Consider the following 21,292-nt stretch of genomic DNA (forward strand, 5'->3'; position numbering starts at 1 on the left):
GGTCAATTACCAATCGCGCCCGCCCGCTCGTGCGGCGTGGGGGGTTGTGGGGAAAGAAAGAAGGTGGAGGTGGGGGCAGCGTGGGATTATCCGTGAGCCGGGTGCGCACGTGTTATAGCAATTAATTACACTGGTCAACAACAACAAAAAACTACATTTTTTTCTGGCCTGGACTTTTGCAGCTCTTTTAGACTAATTTCAGGGTGCCGATTCCAAATCTATCTCAGATTTGCTCTATCACATCTCATTTTTATGCTATCGGCATACCATATTTTCATTGATTTTACCCGAAATTTACTCTGTCACTTATGATTGCAAGTTGTTGCGAGTCAGTGACTGCTTTAGTGTTAAATATGGTGCTGTATTTTTAGGATAGTGTGTTTATAATATCATTTAATGTAGATATCCACATTTATTTAATATTTTTCTTCTGCAGTTTTTATTGAAAATGCAATATTTGATATCTCAAAAACCTGATGTGATAGACAAAAACTGATGCCAGATTTGGAATCAGCACCCCAAAATTACCTTAAAACCGTTGGAATACATTATGCCAGAAAAAGTGTGTGTTGACCAGTATTATCATCGATCAGGCAACATCCACTCGGTACAGTGACTGAAGATCTCACACCATGACCCCCCCCCCCACTACCACCTACGATCACCTCCGATTATCTCAACCCCCAAACGGCCCACCCCACGCCGACAATTCCTAAGCAATCCGCCCGTGTTGTGAAGACTCTGCCCACGCAGTGTCGGTCAACCAATGGGGTATGTTGACCGTATTATCACCACGCTTGGCAGTGCGGGTTTGATGAAACGGTGGTGGGGATGGGATGGGATGGGGTGGGAGGGGGGGGCGGGTGCTGAACCGTTCCTAATATCACTCGCCGCTGATGTTGTGATGGCCATGGGCGGGAATTGAATTCGGGTCGCCAGATGATTCACGGCACGTGGCGCGCTACCCAAATTTTTGCCAAATGCAGCACGCAGACTTTGGGGACCAATATCAGTCATGATAAAGTGACAACCTTACTGCTTGGCTGTGTCGGGATCTAATTTGTCCAGATTTGAAATATGCCCGACGCGAATTACTCGATTGGGATGGGACATTGCAATCATCGCCTCCCCTACCAGCAGACGAAATTCCCGGTTTGCAGACCAGGTGCTGAGTCGCCTTGTGCCGCACAGGGACATCTGGCACTGGGGGTGCCCTTTCAAATGTATCTTCAGATGATATGTAAATCGCTCTCGAGACGCTCTGCTCTATATAAAAAAAAAATGATGATCCCGATTAACCACTTTGCCACAATTCCACCGCATGTTGGTGTACAGAAGAACTCACTAGTGGTCCAACCATGGCCGGAATATGTCCGGAGTTGTGGAGGAGAAAAAAAAAGAACGAATTACAAGCAACATACGTTCATCGTGTTCGGTCGTTCGTCAGTCCACCGCTGGATGGAAGCCTCATCGAGCCTTATCGCTCTGTGGCGATTGTTTTGACCACACTTCCCCCACGCTGGTCCGTGTGCGTTGGTTGAAAGGGGTCAGTCAGGACCGGGTCGAATATCACTCGTCGCTGGTGCGTGCTGTGGCCGAAATTGCAGGGTTCAATGTCTCATTGCGCCACCAACCACTGCGCCACCGCTCTCCTCGTCGTACAACATACCGTGCACTAATGGGAAGCAAAATCGATGCTTAAAGGCGCAATTTAATGTATTTGTTTATTGTGGTGCTGGTCCATTGGGAGCCCGAAGCAGAAATTCTTTTTTGGGGTGTGGGTGCGTGGGGCTTCTTTTCAATTCATGAAATCCTCGTGGAACGATGGAACAGATGTGGAGAATATAGACACGCCTAGCGAGATTCGGAGAAATGCAGATAGCTATGGATTGAAGAGATGTAGACACCAAGATAGAGATGGGGGAGAGAGAGAGATACACATGTTACATTTTACCAGGATCTGAATTCCGAGCTGATATTCGATGCACCCTCTTATTTCGTCAATGATCCCAGGATCCCTTGAGTCACTTGGGGGGGGGGGGGGGGGGCAGTCACACGCTTTTTGCTTCGTTCCCTTTTTGTGCCTCGTGCCGTACGCGTTATGAGTCGATTTTGAATCAATGCGATGTTAGTGACGTGTCCCCATATTGATCCTCACAACATCCACAGCCAGCATCTCAGCAACCCCACGGCCGGCGCGTTCCGCCCACACTGCTCGGGTTGGTCCTGTGATGTTACTAATAGCCCCACCGCCGCCTCCTTCATCATCATCAGCAGCATCATCAGCAGCATCAGCGGCAGCAGCAGCGGCAGGCCTTGGCCGATCCACTGCTGGACCAAATCCTCTTCACGACAACGACGCCACCACCCCTGGCGGTTGACGCCCTTTCATTTTACCCAGGCAGGCAGACCCTCAAGGCGTGTTTCAGGAGCGGTCCTGCTTACACGAGGATGTTTGACGCGGGCTCCACTAATAGCGGTGCTGGGCAGCACTTTCCTTAATTATTTTTGCAGCTTTTTTTTGGACGGTGTGGGGAGGGGGGCAGTGGGGGGCGGAACTGTTCGGGATAAAAATAAACTTTAGTGGGGGGTGGGGGGGTCCACCTGCTCGTGGCTTCAGTTCGGGGGGTGGGGGAGAGTCCCACTTTCTGTTGTTGTTGTCGTGGCTACATTTACATCGTCTCTGTGGCCGGGTCAACGATCACACACTCGCGCGCGCTCACCCAGCCCACACCCCACACGGTACCACCCCTCGCAGCTGCTTGCGGCTCCACGTGTCGCGTGACAGGCCACGCGCTCATCAGAGGACAACCCCCACCCCTCCCCAACACCCCCCCCCTCTTCCCCTGCTGCTACTGCTGTAGCTGCTTCGATGGCAGCAGTAACAGCAGCTCACCACCACCACCACCAGCAGCCCTCCAATTTGAATCGCCGCGTCACCAAGGAAGGAAGCCAACGAACACAGCCCTGCCGCCCGCTCGCCCGTCAACGCCGCCGCACTGCAGCATTCGCTCCTTGCTCTCTTCAGGGAGAGGAGAGAGGAATCGACGGCAGTGTCGGATGAAGCTAGTGCGGGGCCTGTAGCATCTGTTATAAAGGGGCCCTAAATAAAACAAATCTGAAATAAAAATAACTTGCACAGTAAAGTAATTGTATTTTCTCATTTGCTATACAGCCCGATAATACGACAAATCGCTAACCTCAAACAACCAGTCGTTCGTAATAGTTGAAGGCGGTATAGTACTGTAGTAATAGAGCAAGTGCAGAATCACTGAACCGGAGTTGATAGCTTGAACGCATTTAGCGCGGGGCCCTTGAAAGTGCGGCGCCCGTACTGATCGACAAAGCTCGCCAGGAGGAGGAGGAACCACGGACGAGCTGACAAGGCGACAGCGGCAGCAGCAGCCACGATCGGCGAGGAACCGGTGCGACCGACAATTGGCCCAAGCTCTTGCGATCCTCTTCATGTAATCGAGTTGTTATCGGCGGTACAGTTGACGAGCGTTTGTATACGCGCGGGTGGGATGGAAACCCCGGTGCGCCCGGAGAAAACTGACGCGCGCGAGGGAGAAACGCTCGATCCCGTTCAGACGGAAACAGGTGGAGTCCACGTTTTTTGCTGTTGCAGGCACTGCATTCTTCCTGGCGGAGTCGGGAAGGAAGTTACCCAACCTCGGTGCCATCCGTTGCGAGGCAGGTAGCGATCAATCGAAGGCAGGCGTCGAATCACTGCGCACGAGGTTGAATCGTTTCGAACAATTTCCTTGGCGGCCCTTCGACTTCCACAAATAAGGCACACGGCCCCGGCTCCGTAATCGGTGAAACGGGGGGGGGGGGGGGGGGGACACGCATCTCATTTGAGGTCCTATTTTTAGCACAGAGCTTCAGTCTCGACCGGCCAAATTTTTTTTTAATCCCACCTCTCACCGAATCTTTCGACGTGACAAGCGACAGACACACCGCCACGATTTACAGGGCGTTCTGTACGCCGGATTACTATCCGAACTTAACGCCTCCGAAACGCCGTGGTGCCGATGGGATTCGCCAGGCATTTGGGCCGAACATTTGTCCACTTCATTGGGGGAAGGGAGGGACATGACCGGATGACGTTCAGCAGGGAAGAAAAAAAACCTCACCGTCAGTGAGAATATCACGTAAAGGCTGGCAATGTCACATTTCATCCCGTCAATCTGTACCAATGTTAATCATGGCCACGGTAAAACCCTTCACATGTATGTGGGTTGCATTTCTTTCGCGCCGTACGTAGCCAACCGTGCTAATCGGAGGTTCGGAACCCTTTTGCGTGAATTATGTTCGCAACGGGAACCCGTGTTTAACTCACGATGCCACGGTGGTGATGGTGTGTGTGGTGATAGTGGTGGTGGTGGTGTGTGTGTGGTGGTAGTGGTGGTCTATGTGTGGTAGTGGTGGTGGCGGTGGTGTGTGTGTGGTGGTGGCAGTAGTGTGTGTGTGTGGTAGTTTATGTGTGGTAGTGGTGGTGGTGGTGGCGGTGGTGTGTGTGTGGTGGTGGCAGTAATGTATGCGTGGTGATAGTGGTGGTCTATGTGTGGTAGTGGTGGTGGCGGTGGTGTGTGTGTGTGTGGTGGTAGTGGTGGTCTATGTGTGGTAGTGGTGGTGGTGGTGGCGGTGGTGTGTGTGTGTGTGTGGTGGTAGTGGTGTGTGTGTGTGTGTGGTGGTAGTGGTGGTCTATGTGTGGTAGTGGTGGTGGTGTGTGTGTGTGTGGTGATCTGTGTGTGGTAGTGGTGGTAGCGGGGTGTGTGTGTGTGGTGATCGCCTCAAATGAGTACCTGGTGCGGTGTGTAAACTTCGCCACTGGGGAGACAAAGGCGACCGGGCGTGGTACTGGCCACCCACCCCCTCGTGTGCCGTGCTGGCCTTCATAGGTGCTCGCTAACAACACTTGCCCCAACAGTCTGTTCAGGCTATACGGGGGATCTTTGTCTGTATGTGTTAGTGGTGGTAGCGGTGTGTGTGTGTGTGTGTTAGGTGGGAATGGTGGCTGCGATGGTGTGTAAAACACGTGCGTGTGTGAATCCTGCTTTGGGGTGACCAGATGTCCTTAATATAGAACGAGTGCGGACAGGCGCACTTGGTCATATCGTGTTGCAACAAGATCTGCACGGCCTGTCTGCAATGATCACACCTTGCACACTCAGTGGCAGTGCCTTACGCCAATAACCCCTACTGCAAGCCTGTCGAGGCAGAGTCCTGGCAATTATCGAGTGCACGAGAATTGAACCCCTGGGTAATACGAGTCGACCTTTAGCCGGGTCCCAGGGTTGCGCGGGGTTGACCTTTCACGGGTGGGGGTCGGACCCCGGGGTTCCTCGCGCAGAATCCGCGTCAGCGTGGATCATGATGACGCCGTGAAAAGCGAGACTCCGGCGCGCGGGTGTGTGGACATGGGGCGGCGGTACAGCAGTGTGTGCGTGTGTATGCATGGGGGTGTGTAGAACAGCGTGCGTGTGTGTGTACATGGGGTGTATGTACATGGGGTGTGTGTACAGCTGTGCTGTGTGTACAGCAGTGGGTGTGCACATGGGGGTGTGTAGAACAGCGTGCGTGTGTGTGTACAGCTGTGTGTGTGTACAGCTGTGTGTGTGTACATGGGGGTGTGTACATGGGGTGTGTGTACAGCTGTGTGTGTACATGGGGGTGTTTACAGCTGTGTGTGTGTATATGGGGTGTGTGTACATGGGGTGTGTGTACAGCCGTGTGTGTCTACATGGGGGTGTGTACAACTGTGTGTGTGTACAGCAGTGGGTGTGCACATGGGGGTGTGTAGAACAGCGTGCATGTGTGTGTACAGCTGTGTGTGTTAACAGCTGTGTGTGTACATGGGGGTGTGTACATGGGGTGTGTGTACAGCTGTGTGTGTGTACATGGGGGTGTTTACAGCTGTGTGTGTGTACATGGGGGGTGTGTACAGCTGTGTGTGTGTACATGGGGTGTGTGTACAGCTGTGTGTGTACATGGGGGTGTGTACATGGGGGGGGTGTACAGCTGAGTGTGTGTACATGGGGTGTGTGTACAGCTGTGTGTGTACATGGGGTGTGTGTACAGCTGTGTGTGTGTGTGTACATGGGGTGTGTGTACAGCTGTGTGTCGGTACATGGGGTGTGTACATGAGGTGTGTGTACATGTTGTGTGTACAGCTGTGTGTGTGGACATGGGGTGTGTGTACAGCTGTGTGTGTGTACATGGGGGTGTGTGTGTACATGGGGTGTGTGTACATGGGGGTGTGTAGAGCAGTGTGTGTGTACATGGGGTGTGTACAGCTGTGTGTGTACATGGGGTGTGTGTACATGGGGTGTGTGTACATGGGGTGTGTGTACAGCTGTGTGTGTGTACATGGGGTGTGTGTACATGGGGTGTGTGTACATGGGGTGTGTGTACAGCTGTGTGTGTGTGTACATGGGGTGTGTGTACAGTAGTGTGTGTGTACATGGGGTGTGTGTGTACATGGGGTGTGTGTACATGGGGTGTGTGTGTACATGGGGTGTGTGTACATGGGGGTGTGTAGAGCTGTGTGTGTGTACATGGGGTGTGTGTACAGCTGTGTGTGTGTACATGGGGGTGTGTACAGCAGTGTGTGTGTACATGGGGTGTGTGTACAGCTGTGTGTGTGTTTGTGTACAGCAGCGTGTGTGTACATGGGGTGTGTGTACAGCTGCGTGTGTGTGTACATGGGGGTGTGTACATCAGCGTGTGTGTACATGGGGGTGTGTACAGCAGTGTGTGTGTACATGGGGGGTGTGTACATCAGCGTGTGTGTACATGGGGGGTGTACAGCAGTGTGTGTGTACATGGGGGTGTGTACAGCCGTGTGTGTGTACATGGGGTGTGTGTACAGCTGTGTGTGTACATGGGGGTGTGTACAGCAGTGTGTGTACATGGGGGTGTGTGTACAGCTGTGTGTGTGTACAGCCGTGTGTGTGTACATGGGGTGTGTGTACAACTGTGTGTGTGTACATGGGGGGGGGGGGTGTACAGCTGTGTGTGTGTACATGGGGTGTGTGTACAGCAGTGTGTGTACATGGGGGTGTGTGTACAGCTGTGTGTGTGTACAGCCGTGTGTGTGTACATGGGGTGTGTGTACAGCTGTGTGTACATGGGGGTGTGTACAGCAGTGTGTGTGTACATGGGGGTGTGTACATCAGCGTGTGTGTACATGGGGTGTGTGTACAGCTGTGTGTGTACATGGGGGTGTGTACAGCAGTGTGTGTGTACATGGGGGGTGTGTACAGCTGTGTGTGTGTACATGTGGTGTGTGCACAGCTGTGTGTGTGTACATCAGCGTGTGTGTACATGGGGTGTGTGTGTGTACATGGGGATGTGTGTACATGGGGGTGTGTGTGTGTACATCAGCGTGTGTGTACATGGGGGTGTGTACAGCAGTGTGTGTGTACATGGGGGGTGTGTACATCAGCGTGTGTGTACATGGGGGTGTGTACAGCAGCGTGTGTGTACATGGGGGGTGTGTACAGCTGTGTGTGTGTACATGGGGGTGTGTACATCAGCGTGTGTGTACATGGGGGTGTGTGTACATGGGGGTGTGTAGAACAGTGGGTGGGGTGGGGGGTGCTGGGCTACAGTCGTTCGTAGCTGAGGCAATGGGAACTAAAAATCACGTGCTCACCCCCCACCCCCCACCCCCGAGCGGGGTGGGTGAGCGGGGTGGGTGACACAGCACACACCCGTGACACCCCATCCACAGACGCACACCACGCACACTGCACAAACCACGCACACACCACACACCACGCACACACCACGCACACACGACACACACACCACGCACACACGACACACACTGCACACACACCACACACATTGCACACACCACGCACACTGCACACACCACGCACACACGACACACACTACCACGCACACACGACACACACTGCACACACACCACACACACTGCACACACCACGCACACTGCACACACCACGCACAACGACACACACTGCACACACACCACACACACTGCACACACCACGTACACTACACATACACCACGCATACTGCACACACCACGCACACACGATACACACTACACACACACCACGCATACTGCACACACCACGCACACACGATACACACTACACACACACCACGCACACACGACACACACACCACGCACACCCGACACACACTGCACACACCACGCACACACGACACACACACCACGCACACCCGACACATACTGCACACACTACGCACACATGACACACACACCACGCACACACGACACACACACCACGCACACGTAGAACTTATACACCACACACAGACAGGGAACTTACACACCACACACACAATCCCTACATACATACACACAAGGGGTGCTGCGGTGGCGAGGTGTTAACTCCCTCGCCTGGTATGCAGGAGGGCGTGGGTTCGATCCCGATCCCGACCCTGACGCCTGCTGCTGTATATTTTTGGAGTTTGCGTGTCTCTCTCTCTTTCCCAGTGGTCGTGTGGATTTCTCTCCGGGTCCTCCGGTTTTTCCCTCCACATTCATGAACATGCAATAAGAGAGAGCACTTAGCTACTATACGTTATCATTCGTTTAGATCAGTGGGCCTTACCTGGTAAAAAATATATAGTTTTCGTTTTTACACAACTCAACTTGACGTGCACAGACCCAATCCTGACCGAACCTCTCATTCAAGTGCCCCCCCACCCATCACCCGATTCCTCCTTGTCTATTACAGGTGTAATGGTGACACAATTGTCTTTAGCTGGTTTCTTTATTGAAGAGACACGTTCACTCGAACAGGCGGAGACCCCCACTGCAACAGCCCAAGTCTCCCGCACGTCTCCCTTATATACGGACCGAGTTTCCCGCACATCGCCCTGAAATACGGACTGAGCCCATGTCCCCCCTTCCTGAACCAGCAGACTCTACCGTCCTCTTCTGTCATCTGGCCATGCTCCTCTTCTAGATCACTCCCGTAGCCACCAGTCCCTTCGTACTGCAGGCTGACTCCCCTGTCATTACCTCCCGTGGCCACTAGTCCATTCGCACTGCAGGCTGACTCCCCTGCCATTACCTCCCGTGGCCACTAGTCCATTCGCACTGCAGGCTGACTCCCCTGTCATTACCTCCCGTGGCCACTAGTCCATTCGCACTGCAGACTGACTCCCTTGTCATTACTTCCCGTGGCCACTAGTCCATTCGCACTGCAGGCTGACTCCCCTGTCATTACCTCCCGTGGCCACTAGTCCATTCGCACTGCAGGCTGACTCCCCTGTCATTACCTCCTGTGGCCACTAGTCCATTCGCATTGCAGGCTGACTCCCCTGTCATTACCTCCCGTGGCCACTAGTCCATTTGCACTGCAGGCTGACTACCCTGTCATTACCTCCCGTGGCCACAAGACCATTCGCACTGCAGACTGACTCCCCTGTCATTACCTCCCGTGGCCACTAGTCCATTCGCACTGCAGGCTGACTCCCCTGTCATTACCTCCCGTGGCCACTAGTCCATTTGCACTGCAGGCTGACTACCCTGTCATTACCTCCCGTGGCCACAAGTCCATTCGCACTGCAGACTGACTCCCCTGTCATTACCTCCCGTGGCCACTAGTCCATTCGCACTGCAGACTGACTCCCCTGTCATTACCTCCCGTGGCCACTAGTCCACTCGCACTGCAGGCTGACTCCCCTGTCATTACCTCCCGTGGCCACTAGTCCACTCACACTGCAGGCTGACTCCCCTGTCATTACCTACTGTGGCCACTAGTCCATTCGCACTGCAGGCTGACTCCCCTGTCATTTCCTCCTGTGGCCACCAGTCCACTCACCCCTCAGGCTGACTCCCCTGTCATTACCTCCCGTGGCCACTAGTCCATTTGCACTGCAGGCTGACTACCCTGTCATTACCTCCCGTGGCCACAAGTCCATTCGCACTGCAGACTGACTCCCCTGTCATTACCTCCCGTGGCCACTAGTCCATTCGCACTGCAGACTGACTCCCCTGTCATTACCTCCCGTGGCCACTAGTCCACTCGCACTGCAGGCTGACTCCCCTGTCATTACCTCCCGTGGCCACTAGTCCACTCACACTGCAGGCTGACTCCCCTGTCATTACCTACTGTGGCCACTAGTCCATTCGCACTGCAGGCTGACTCCCCTGTCATTTCCTCCTGTGGCCACCAGTCCACTCACCCCTCAGGCTGACTCCCCTGTCATTACCTCCCGTGGCCACTAGTCCACTCGCACTGCAGGCTGACTCCCCTGTCATTACCTCCCGTGGCCACTAGTCCATTCACACTGCAGACTGACTCCCCTATCATTACCTCCCGTGGCCACTAGTCCACTCACACATCAGGTTGACTCGACTGTCATGACACAGGCAAACTCCCCCCCCACACCCTCACCCCCCCTCCCTCCCACCCGCTCCGTCACCTCGGGACCCCCTGGACTGCACCCCCCCCCCGCCAACCCCTCCAGACTTGGCTGGGTTCGACCCATCGTCTTAAAGGGACGCGTCGCTCTTAAAGGTGCACGGCGTGGATTTTGATCGGTTTCGCCGGAGCGCCCGCAACTCGGGTCCCTGTGGAGGGTTTGCGAGTGGGGTGTTTGGACAGAGACAGTGACCACCCCCCTCCCCAGACACAGACCCCCGCCGTCTGGGGTAGCAAGTGGCTTCAGCCTTGCCCCAGACCCACGTGTCCCCCCCGCGTGTCTCCCGTGTCCCGTCTCCCCCGTGTCTTCCGACTCTCCTGTGTCCCCTGGGCTCTCGCCGTCTCTCGGTGACACCAGAGTCTCTCGTCGCACTGTGTTGCCTGTGTCTACCACGCGTCTCCCGGGAGACACGGGAGGGAGGACAGGCCCCACCAACCACCCACCCTGGGCCTCCTCCTCCCTTGTGTGTGTCTCGTGACGGCCTTAATAGGCGCTCCCTGACGCCACCGTGGCCTTGACCGCGGTGTTCCAGATAGAGACGTTGACGCGAAGGCCTCTGTGTGTGTGACAGTGTGTCTGTGCGTGTCTGTGTGTTTGTGTGACAGTGTGTCTGTGTGTTTGTGTGACAGTGTGTCTGTGCGTGTCTGTGTGTTTGTGTGACAGTGTGTCTGTGCGTGTCTGTGTGTTTGTGTGACAGTGTGTCTGTGTGTGTGTGCGTGTCTGTGTGTGTGTGACAGTGTGACAGTGTGTCTGTGTGTATATGTGTGTGTGCGTGTCTGTGTGTGTGTTTGTGTGTCTGTGTGTGACAGTGTATCTGTGTGTGTGTAGCGGTTAGCGCTACGCTGCGCTACGAACCCGGCGACCCGAGTTTGATTTCCGCTCACGGCCAACATCGGTGACGATTATCTGGACCGGTCCTGGGCATACCCTAGGTCTACTCAGACTCAAATGAGTACCTGGTGCGGTGTGTAAAAACATCGCAACTGGGGAGACAAAGGCGGCCGGGCGTGGTTCTGGCCACCCATCCCCTGGTGTGGCGTGCCGGCCTTCACAGGTGCTGCGACGTGTGAGTGAGTGAGTGACGCGTGTGAGTGAGTGTGCCTGTGTGTGGGTGAGTGAGTGAGTGTGCCCGCGTGTGTATGTGCCCGCGTGTGTATGTGCCCGCGTGTGAATGAGTGAGTGTGTGAGTGAGTGTGCCCGCGTGTGTGTGTGCCCAGGTGTGAGTGAGTGTGACCGCGTGTGGGTGAGTGACGCGTGTGAGTGTGTGAGTGAGTGACGCGTGTGGGTGAGTGAGTGTGTGAGTGACGCGAGCGAGTGAGTGAGTGTGTGACGCGTGTGAGTGAGTGAGTGTGTGAGTGAGTGACGCGTGTGGGTGAGTGTGTGAGTGACGCGAGCGAGTGTGTGAGTGAGTGACGCGTGTGGGTGAGTGAGTGTGTGAGTGACGCGAGCGAGTGAGTGAGTGTGTGACGCGTGTGAGTGAGTGAGTGTGTGAGTGAGTGACGCGTGTGGGTGAGTGAGTGTGTGAGTGAGTGAGTGTGTGAGTGAGTGACGCGTGTGGGTGAGTGAGTGTGTGAGTGAGTGAGTGAGTGTGTGAGTGAGTGACGCGTGTGGGTGAGTGAGTGTGTGAGTGAGTGAGTGTGTGAGTGAGTGTGTCTGTGTGTGTGTGTGCCCACGTGCGTGTGAGTGACGCGTGTGAGTGTGCCCGCGAGTGAGTGACGCGAGCGAGTGAGTGAGTGTGTGAGTGAGTGACGCGTGTGGGTGAGTGAGTGTGTGAGTGAGTGAGTGTGTGAGTGAGTGACGCGTGTGGGTGAGTGAGTGTGTGAGTGAGTGAGTGTGTGAGTGAGTGAGTGTGCCTGTGTGTGTGTGTGCCCACCTGCGAGTGAGTGACGCGTGTGAGTGTGCCCGCGTGTGAGTGACGCGAGCGAGTGAGTGTGTGAGTGAGTGTGCCTGTGTGTGAGTGTGTGTGTGTGCCCACGTGCGTGTGAGTGACGCGAGCGAGTGAGTGTGCCCGCGAGTGGTTCTCGCTGCGTATATTTTTAGTTGACTGACGCAAGTTTGCAGCGTACCCCCCTCCCTCATCTCCCTCATCTCCCTCCTCCTCTCTCCTTTCACCCCCCCCCCCCCCTTCGCTCATCATCTTACATCTCGCCTCATCCTCACCTCCTCTCTCCGCTTCCTCGTCACCCCCCCCCCTCCTCTTTACTCCACCACTTCTCTCACCTCCTTCCTTCCCTTCGCCCCCCCTCCTCTGCTCCCCGGCACGCGCCCTCTCTCTTCTTACCATTATCACCTCCTCTCCCCGTCCCTCTCCCTCCTCCTCTTCCCCCCTCCTCCTCTTCCCCCCCCCTCCTCTTCCCCTCCTCCTCCCCTCCTCCTCCTCTTCCCCTCCTCCTCCTCTTCCACTCCTCCCCCCTCCCCCTCCTCCTCTTCCTCTCCTCCTCTTCCCCTCCTCCTCTTCCCCTCCTCCGCCCCTCCTCTTTCCCCCCTCCTCCCCTCCTCCTCCTCTTCTTCCCCTCCTCCTCCACCTCCTCTTCCCCTCCTCCTCCCCTCCTCCTCCTCTTCCCCCCTCCTCTTCCCCTCCTCCTCCTCTTCCCCCCCTCCTCTTCCCCTCCTCCCCTCCTCCTCCTCTTCCACTCCTCCCCCCTCCCCCTCCTCCTCTTCCTCTCCTCCTCTTCCCCTCCTCCTCTTCCCCTCCTCCGCCCCTCCTCTTTCCCCCCTCCTCCCCTCCTCCTCCTCTTCTTCCCCTCCTCCTCCACCTCCCCTCCCCCTCCTCCTTTCCCCCTCCTCCTCCTCTCCTCATCTTCTTCCCCTCCTCCTCCTCCGCGGTCCTCGGGGGTATTTTTGTCCGAGGACGATGAGGACGATTACGCGCGTTGACGTCAGCGCACGATTTAGAAATCCTGGGAAGCTCCCCCCCGTCCTTCACCACTCGCGCGTGAGCAATGGCGGATGGCGGGGAACTTCCGCGGATTACACTTCTCGCTGGGTCGCGGCGATGAGGGCGGGTCACCTCGGGGGGGGGGGGGGGGTCAGTAACGAGAGGCCGCCAACATCGCTCACGATGCTGCCATGGAAGACCACCACCGTCATCATCATCATCAGTCGTCACTATCATCATTGTTATAAATGCCTTGACGAATACATCTCACGTGTGGCAACTTCGACCATTACCCCCGACTCACAATGGCCTAACTCCCCCCCCCCCCTTTATTTACACGATCTAACACCCAAAAAAACCTCTCTTATTGATGATATTGTTCGCTACGTTGTTAAACTTAGAAATGTCAAAGTCTCTCATAGATTTCGATTTAAAGCTTTCGTGACTGCAGGGATTCATCTTCTTGGTTCTTTCGGTAAAGTCATGTAGAAGAAAAATAATAAAATAATAAAAATAAAACATAATTAAATAATTCTCACGACGTTTCGGCCACAACGCAAGCAGCCGTCTTCAGGTGGATTGCAACAGCAGCAGCAGCGGCGGCGGCGATCAGCCACGAGGTGGCGACGTCTTCCCACGGTCACCGGAGCAGGGACGCCGAGACGAGTTTCAGGATCGGGTTTATGTTTGTTTCGCCGGGCTTGAGAGCAAGGAGCTCGAGGTGACGACGAGGATCGAGTCCCGTTCACAGCGAGTGAGCTGGCGGCGCATTGCGCTGCCTCGAGGGGTACACGGGGACACATTAAACGGGCACGCGGTGCAAGTGTTCGTGGAAACGGGGAGAAGGGGGCTTGGTGAGTAGTCCTGGCGCTGAGCAAACTGCACGAGCCGTATCACTGACCCTAAAGAACTAGTGTAACACGTAGTAGGATTTCGCGACCAATATCATCATCCATAATAGAGGGGGTTTTGTTTTGGGTTAGATCGCGTAGATATATAAATATGGCTTGGCTCTCCAACACACCGGTGGTGCTGTACTAGTGACGAATTGTCCACGTTCTGTTTACGTGACAACCCTTACTAGTCGGCTGTGTCGGGTAGGCGGCGGGTTTTAACGACACATTTATATATTTACGCGATCTAACCCCCAAAAAACGAACAAACTCGTCAAGCAGTCGCTATCACGAGCCGTATCACTGATCCTAACTCTAACAAATTAGCCAAGCAGTCGCTATCACGAGCCGTATCACTGACCCTAACCCTAACAAATTCGTCAAGCAGTTGCTAGCACGAGCCACATCACTGACCCTAACAATAACAAACTAGCGCCAGCACGAGTCTATGAATTGACGGTCGCCCTATTAACCTCGCCAATTGGTGACCTAGGTAACCCTTGCAAATGTGACTCCCCTGATCTAGTTGAGTCATCTCCTTTGGTTCGAACAAAAATCACTGGAAACGTGAAGCCAACCAAACGAAATTCACTCGCCCTAGCAACTGAGCATGCCCCTAACCAACAATCGGCACATCAGCTAACCACCGATAACCAACTAGCCAGCTGGCCACTATACCACCCTAAGCGCTCACAAACAGGCCAACCAACTCCTCGCAATATTCTCTGGCCCTGGCCATGACTTTAACCCTCTAGCCAATCGGACCACAGCACCAGCGCTGCCCCTAACCCTAACCGCCCGGACGTGTGTTGGGACCCCCCCCTCACCACCTTTCCTCCCCTCTCTTCTGCTCGATGTCACAGAGTTTTGTCCGCGCCCGCAGCGCCTCTCGTAAACAGTGTCCACAAATTAGCATCTGTGGGCCAATTTATAAACTGCTCGTCAGAATGCTCTTTGAAAATGTAGTTCTCATCAGGCCCCGTGGTGCAGAGTGCCGTCTCCAACTGTTAGCATCCACTCCATCTCTCTCTCTCCCTGGACTCTCTATTTATATACTGTGAAGAAGGTCCATTGCCCGAAACGTCGCGTATTTTATATATAATTCACTTCAAGGTCACAGTGTTATTGAACAGTGTGTTGTTTCCCCTCCCCCCCCCCCATATTTATAGTGTCACGTGCTCCAGTCTACTGGCGAGTGCGCTGCAGGATCGTGAAACACGAAGAGACCCCAAGTCGTGAGCCACCTGTTTCGAAACATATTGATTGGTTCAAGCAGGCCTGGTACTGCCGATGAGACGCTGTATGTCGAAACCGGCCCAGAGTTTGCTCGCTTGCGTTTAACCAATTCTGCCGTGAGTAGAGCACTCCAACAAGGCCGTGCCGTTGACGGGAGTTGCAAATAAGTCTTTAAAAATAATAAAAATGTGGAGGAGAAGATCTCTGAAGGAGATGTCATCGGGGATCCTACATCTTTATAAAATATCGGCAAATTACTCAATTGGGTTACACATAACTCAGTGAGGCTTTCCTGGGTAAACACACGCGTGCGCGCGCGTAACAGCAATCAACAAACATAACAACAAATTATCCTTATGGCGGTACCCCGGGGTACCAAATAATACAAAATGATCGAGGCAATTAAATGTTTTATTTCTTGGGACACTATTTTTTCCCAGAGGTGTACTTAACTCCGCGACTGGGGTACTAATCAATCCGAAATCAGTGCCACTCCGCGATGTCGAAACGCCAAAACATCATTTAAAAAATCCGTTATCGAAAAATTCAACTTTGAATCGTGCATCGTGTACAGCTCGTCGAGATGAGTCGATTGCCGCATCGCCGACCATCACCCGACAAAAAACATGACTGCATCACGGACATTATACGAGAGCCGGGGTAGCTATTACCCCAGGGTACCCACTATAAGGTTCAATTGTTGCGACGCGCACTCTGGGTGACAGCGTGGAGGAGGAGGAGGACAAGTCGCTGTCCGTGGTGCTGAAGTTACCGGAGGAAAGATAGATGATTCCAAAAACACTCCCGTAGCCAATTACTGATGGTTGTGGGGGGGGGGGGGGCAGTAGGGGGGGGGCTTATCAATGGACCGTGGCATAATCAAGCATGACGGGTAGGGTTAGGGTGACGACTGCGCCACTTGCCTGGAGCGATTGATTTCCCTTTCCCAGCATCGCGGTATTTTAACACTACGGCCAGCTGGAAATTCGCCATTTCTCTACGACGGGTTGATAACTGGGCCCGGGTACGGAGGTCCTCCTGACGAGATGCGATATTTAATCGAGAAATGAAAAGTTGGCATTTTCATATTGGCGGCTGAATGAGTAACGGAAGCAGTCGCGACGAGATCCACGCTGAGCCACGCGAGACCGAGTTCACAGGTCGATCCCTGCCACCGCAGAGTGCACGACGCGCTGCGTTGTGTCGTCGCGAAATTTGCTTAAACCTGGGCGGGGTGAGTTGGATGAATGATGTTTCTGTACACTGTGCGAAAATTTCCATATGAAAGATTGTATCCCGCAATTGCAAATTATACGTAATTAGAGTTGCAAAAATATATGTGAAGATAACGAATGTTTACCGTGTTCAACCCACCCCCTCGCAAAGACAAGCATATGACGAATGCAAGATAAGCGGTAGTAATCATATTAAGGAGCTGCCGAGAAGCGCCGAGCTAAGCGAGTCCCTCAAACAAAACCTCTCCTCTCACTGCCATGTCCCCTCCCCGCCTCTCGTCCTATCTGATCGTGCCTCTCTGTGTCTCCCTCTCGTGTCTCCGCATGGTTCCATATCTCTTCCCCGTGAGTCTCACAGTATTTCTGTCTCTCCCCGTGTCTTCCCATGTCTCTTCTTCTCGTGCCTCTCGTGTCTCTCTTCTTGTCTCTCCTCGTGTCTCTCCCCGTGTATCTCCCCGTGCCTGAACGTCTCTCCCCCGTGTATCCCTCCCCGTGATTCTCCGCGTGTCTCTCTCTGTCTCTCTGTCCGTGCCTCTCTCATCGTCTCGCCTCGTGGCCCCATCGCCCCTTGCGCTCGCGTTATTAGACGGCATCACCCCCCCCCCCCTCTCCCAACGCACATGACTCTCACCCCGCCCTTGCTCCCGCAATCAACGCTTTGTTTACGTTACGCATCTTGTCGCGATTGCCTGTTCACCCACCGACTTCCATAAACAATCTCGTCCGCGCGTCACTGCCCGCGCAGCGGGGAGGGAGTGAGAGGGGAGGGAGGGTGGTGGTGGTCCGTGCGTTCTGTGTGTTTTAATTAGTGTCTCATTAAAGTTGAAATTGGCGTTTAATTCCACACGTGGCCCGCGCGCGGGACACGTGAGCACAATTCGAGGCTAAACTAAAGAGGGCGATTTGTAAAACAATCGCTTCGTATTTACACCGTCCGACTACAAAACATCCCACTGCTGCCGCTACCGTTACTGCTGCCGCTCCTGCTGCTGCTACTGCTGCCGCTGCTGCTGGCACTGCTGCCGCTACTGCTGCTCCTGCTGCTGCTACTGCTGCTGCTCCTGCTGCTGCTACTATTGCTGCTACTGCTACTATTGCTGCTGCTACTGCTGCTGCTACTGCTGCCGCTACTGCTGCCGTTTTCCCATTGACGCGTGACTCGGGCGGACAGCAGCAGCCTGCACGGGTCGCCAGGGTAGGGCGATGTCTGATGTGCACGCTAGTGGTACACGCTAGTAGTAGTAGTAGTACACTGGTACGCGCCAGTACTAGTAGTACATGTTGTATGTATCGTTGGCTAACCCCAAATCGTCCCCAGCGGCGCCTCCGTGCGCCGTCCCCCAGCCCTGCGCCTCCGTGCGCTGCCTCACGGGGGGGCCCTGCGGCCGGGGACACGCAGGGTCCCCGTAGTCGAGGTCCCCGTAGTCGGGGTCCCCGTACAGATTCTCGTACACCCAGCCCTCGGGACCCCGGGAAGGGGGCCCCGAGACCCCATCGACGCCACGGGCGCACGGACCTCGCACGCAGCCCGGCGGTGGCGGCAGCGCGGGCAGCGAGCGGCAGGCGCGGATGGAGGCGAGGTCGGCACGGGTCAGGTCAGCACGGGTGGAGGCGAGGTCGGCGCGGGTCAGGTCAGCACGGGTCAGGGTGAGGTCAGCGCGGGTCGAGGTCACGGTCGGGGTCGAGGTGTGGTGGCGAGGCCAGTCCGCGTGCTCGTACACGTTGCCTTCGTCGATGTCGTAATCACCGGCTCCGCCGTTATCTTCGCCACCGCCATCGTCACGATAACTCTTCACCGCATTGCCCTGCTGCTGCGGCTGCAGCTGCTGTTGCGGCTGCTGCTGCTGCACACGCAGGCGGGGTAGCTTCACCACGAGTTGCATGTCGGGTGCCGGTCGCCACGCGTTCTCCGGGGCAAAGATCGTGGCGCTGCTGGCGCTGTTGTAGCTCGCCGTGGTCGTCGTCGTGTTGACGGTGGTGGTGCTGACCGAGGGGTCCTCCGCGTGGCGTCCCCTCTTCGTCGACCGCGAGTTTCCCACCCGAGGCCCTCCGCGGCCGCACGCGGACGCCACGGACGTGGCGACGGCGAGGGCCCAGCACAGCAGAGCGGAGAAAGCCGAGTAGGAGCCCCAGCCCAGGTGCAGCACGCGCACCGTGGCGAGCAGGTAGCAGAGGAAAGCGGTCATCTCACCAGCCACGAGCACGCCTGGGGGTCACGGGGCCGGCGAAGGGAGGGGGGGGGGGGGTGCACACGTGGACGGGAGACGGACGAGGGAGTGAAAGGGCAGAGGCCCAGCAGGTTGCGGGGAGGGCATTAGATGGAATGGTGCAAGAGGTGGAGGGTGGTGAGAGTTGGGGCGGTGGGGGGCAATATTGTGCCGGGGTAAGGGGAGCATGAGAGCAGTGGTTCTCAACCGGGGGGTACTCGGACCCCTGGGGGCACGTGGTAATGTCCCAGGGGGTAACGCGAGCTTATCTACGAATGTGTGAACATGATTTCATGCACGAGAGTCGTTGGTGAATAAATCGTGCTTGAAGCGGCTAATGTAAAATAACTACGATAACATTTTAATCCACGTGGCAACCCAGACCGATATAAAATACCTTGCTAAACTTATTGATCCGTGACGCGTGCAGGAGCGTCCATGTATATGTTTTGCTTGTTATTCGCTTGCAGTTAGTACCGGCTAGTTATGATCCTTCACCAAATGGACAATCGGTTAAAATCATGGGACCTCCTTTGCCAGTACCAAAATATGAAAATAGGTTTTCCCCTTTTTTCTGGCAACAAAAGCGGTTGTGCTTTCGCTACGTTGTTCCCACCTGAAGAAGGGCGCTTGTGTTGCGCCCGAAACGTCGTGATTTAATTTAGTTTTCATTTATTTTATTTTTTACCTACGTGACTTTACCGAAAAAGACAAAGAGTAACAAAACAGGTGTTAAGATGTTAAAACACCAAACTGAAACCTTTGACAAGGAATCATGCATTCTGACCACAAGTTTTGTATAAATCATGTCTGCAGAAAAAATTGGAAAACCTATTCTCAAATCGGTTAAAATATTTGACGTTCATTATTCGTACATTCTCAGAACCCACGTTAGGTCAGGCAAGGCGGTGGGGTGGGGTGGTGGGGGGCACTCGGTTAAAACAAAATTCAACAAAGCAACGGGGGGAAGCTTCACGTAGCCCCCCCAAAAAGTGTGAGAACCACTGCATTTAGACGGGTAGGTGGGTGAGTGGGGAGTCGGGGGGGGGCGGTCGTGGTCGTGGGACGCGTGGACTCACAAGAGAGCGCCAGCATGGCGGGGAAGGCGCGCGCCGTCCAAGTGGAGGGCCCCCCGGCGCCGCGGCCCCCCGCGACTCGCAGGGCGCGCGCCCCCAGCACGAGGGCGCAGAACGAGGCGGAGCACGTGACCAGGGCGCACGCGCACGCGGCGTCGCGCGCCACTGCGCCAAAAAACAAACAACAACAACAACAACACACGTGACACGCAGCACAAATAAGCCACCGTGTAGCCTTAACAGACTGTAGAGGCAAGTTTTGTTAGCGAGCACCTGTGAAGGCCGGCACGGCACACGAGGGGGTGGGTGGCCAGCACCACGACCGGCCGCCTTTTGTCTCCCCAGTGGCGATGTTGACACACCGCACCAGGTACTCATTTGAGGCTGAGTCGACCTAGGGGAGGTCCAGGACCGGTTCAGATAATCGCCACTGATTTTGGCCGTGAGCGGGAATCGAATCCGGGTCGCCAAGTTCGTAGCGCAGCGTAGCGCTAACCACGACACTCCCGCGTGCGCGTGTGTGTGGACGGACACACACGCGCATGCACACGCGCGCACGCGCACACATGCACGCACACACGCGCACCACGCACGCGCGCACATGCGTGCACACACGCACACGCACGCACACACGCACGCACACGCACGCACGCACACGCACACACGCGCACACGCACGCATGCACACACGCACACACGCACACGCACACACGCACACGCACGCACACACGCGCACGCACGCGCACACACGCACGCACGCGCGCGACCCTCTTACCGCACGTTCCCGCCGCGCCGACGTCTCCGCTGCAGGGCGGGCTGGTGCAGGGCGCGCCTCCGCCGGGGCAGTGTTGCCACAGGCCCAGGGTCTCTCCCTGCCATGACACCCAGGAGGGAGAGAGGGCGGCCGCGGCCGACAGAGCGAGGGCCGCGACCGTGAACACGACGGCCACGCGGAGAGGGGCCGTTTGGCCGTGCGCCGCGCCCATGATGGCTGTACCGTGGCAGCAGGTGCGCGCGGAACGCGTGCGAGGAGGACCCGTTCTTCCGCAGCACACCACACGGCGAACCCAGCCACTGAGATCCTTTCTGACGGCCCAGGTGAAGCTTGGCGCGGTGGCGAGTGACTCCCAGCGCGGGGAGGTTCTCCTCGCGAACCGCAGCGAGGTGACACGAAACTTAATTCTGCGTGGCCGCCTTTCCCTGTCAAATAGGAAGAAGCTACCAGGTGAGATCTTTCGCGCGGCCGACCTTGGTACTTGCTGTCACCTGTGCTCAATTGTCCCGGCTATACCTCAGGGCTAGGTTGACACCTGCCCAACTTTCCCGGTCAC

The 21,292-nt window shown here is 55.6% G+C and overlaps 1 protein-coding gene across 1 annotated transcript; it reads right to left on the reverse strand.

The window, feature by feature from the left end:
• Nucleotides 1-17,202: 17,202 nt before the first annotated feature.
• Nucleotides 17,203-20,947, reverse strand: LOC133340731 (uncharacterized). The gene is made up of 3 exons (XM_061549122.1): nucleotides 20,737-20,947; nucleotides 19,966-20,127; nucleotides 17,203-18,885 (listed from the first exon to the last, which is right to left on the reverse strand). The coding sequence occupies exons 1-3, from the start codon at nucleotides 20,945-20,947 to the stop codon at nucleotides 17,948-17,950; spliced, it is 1,311 nt and encodes a 436-aa protein (XP_061405106.1). The 3' UTR covers nucleotides 17,203-17,947.
• Between the last annotated feature and the right edge of the window lie 345 nt (nucleotides 20,948-21,292).

Source organism: Lethenteron reissneri, chromosome 10 (assembly GCF_015708825.2).
Source record: "Lethenteron reissneri isolate LAM-NWPU_2019-01 chromosome 10, ASM1570882v1, whole genome shotgun sequence".
NCBI classification, from domain to species: domain Eukaryota; kingdom Metazoa; phylum Chordata; class Hyperoartia; order Petromyzontiformes; family Petromyzontidae; genus Lethenteron; species Lethenteron reissneri.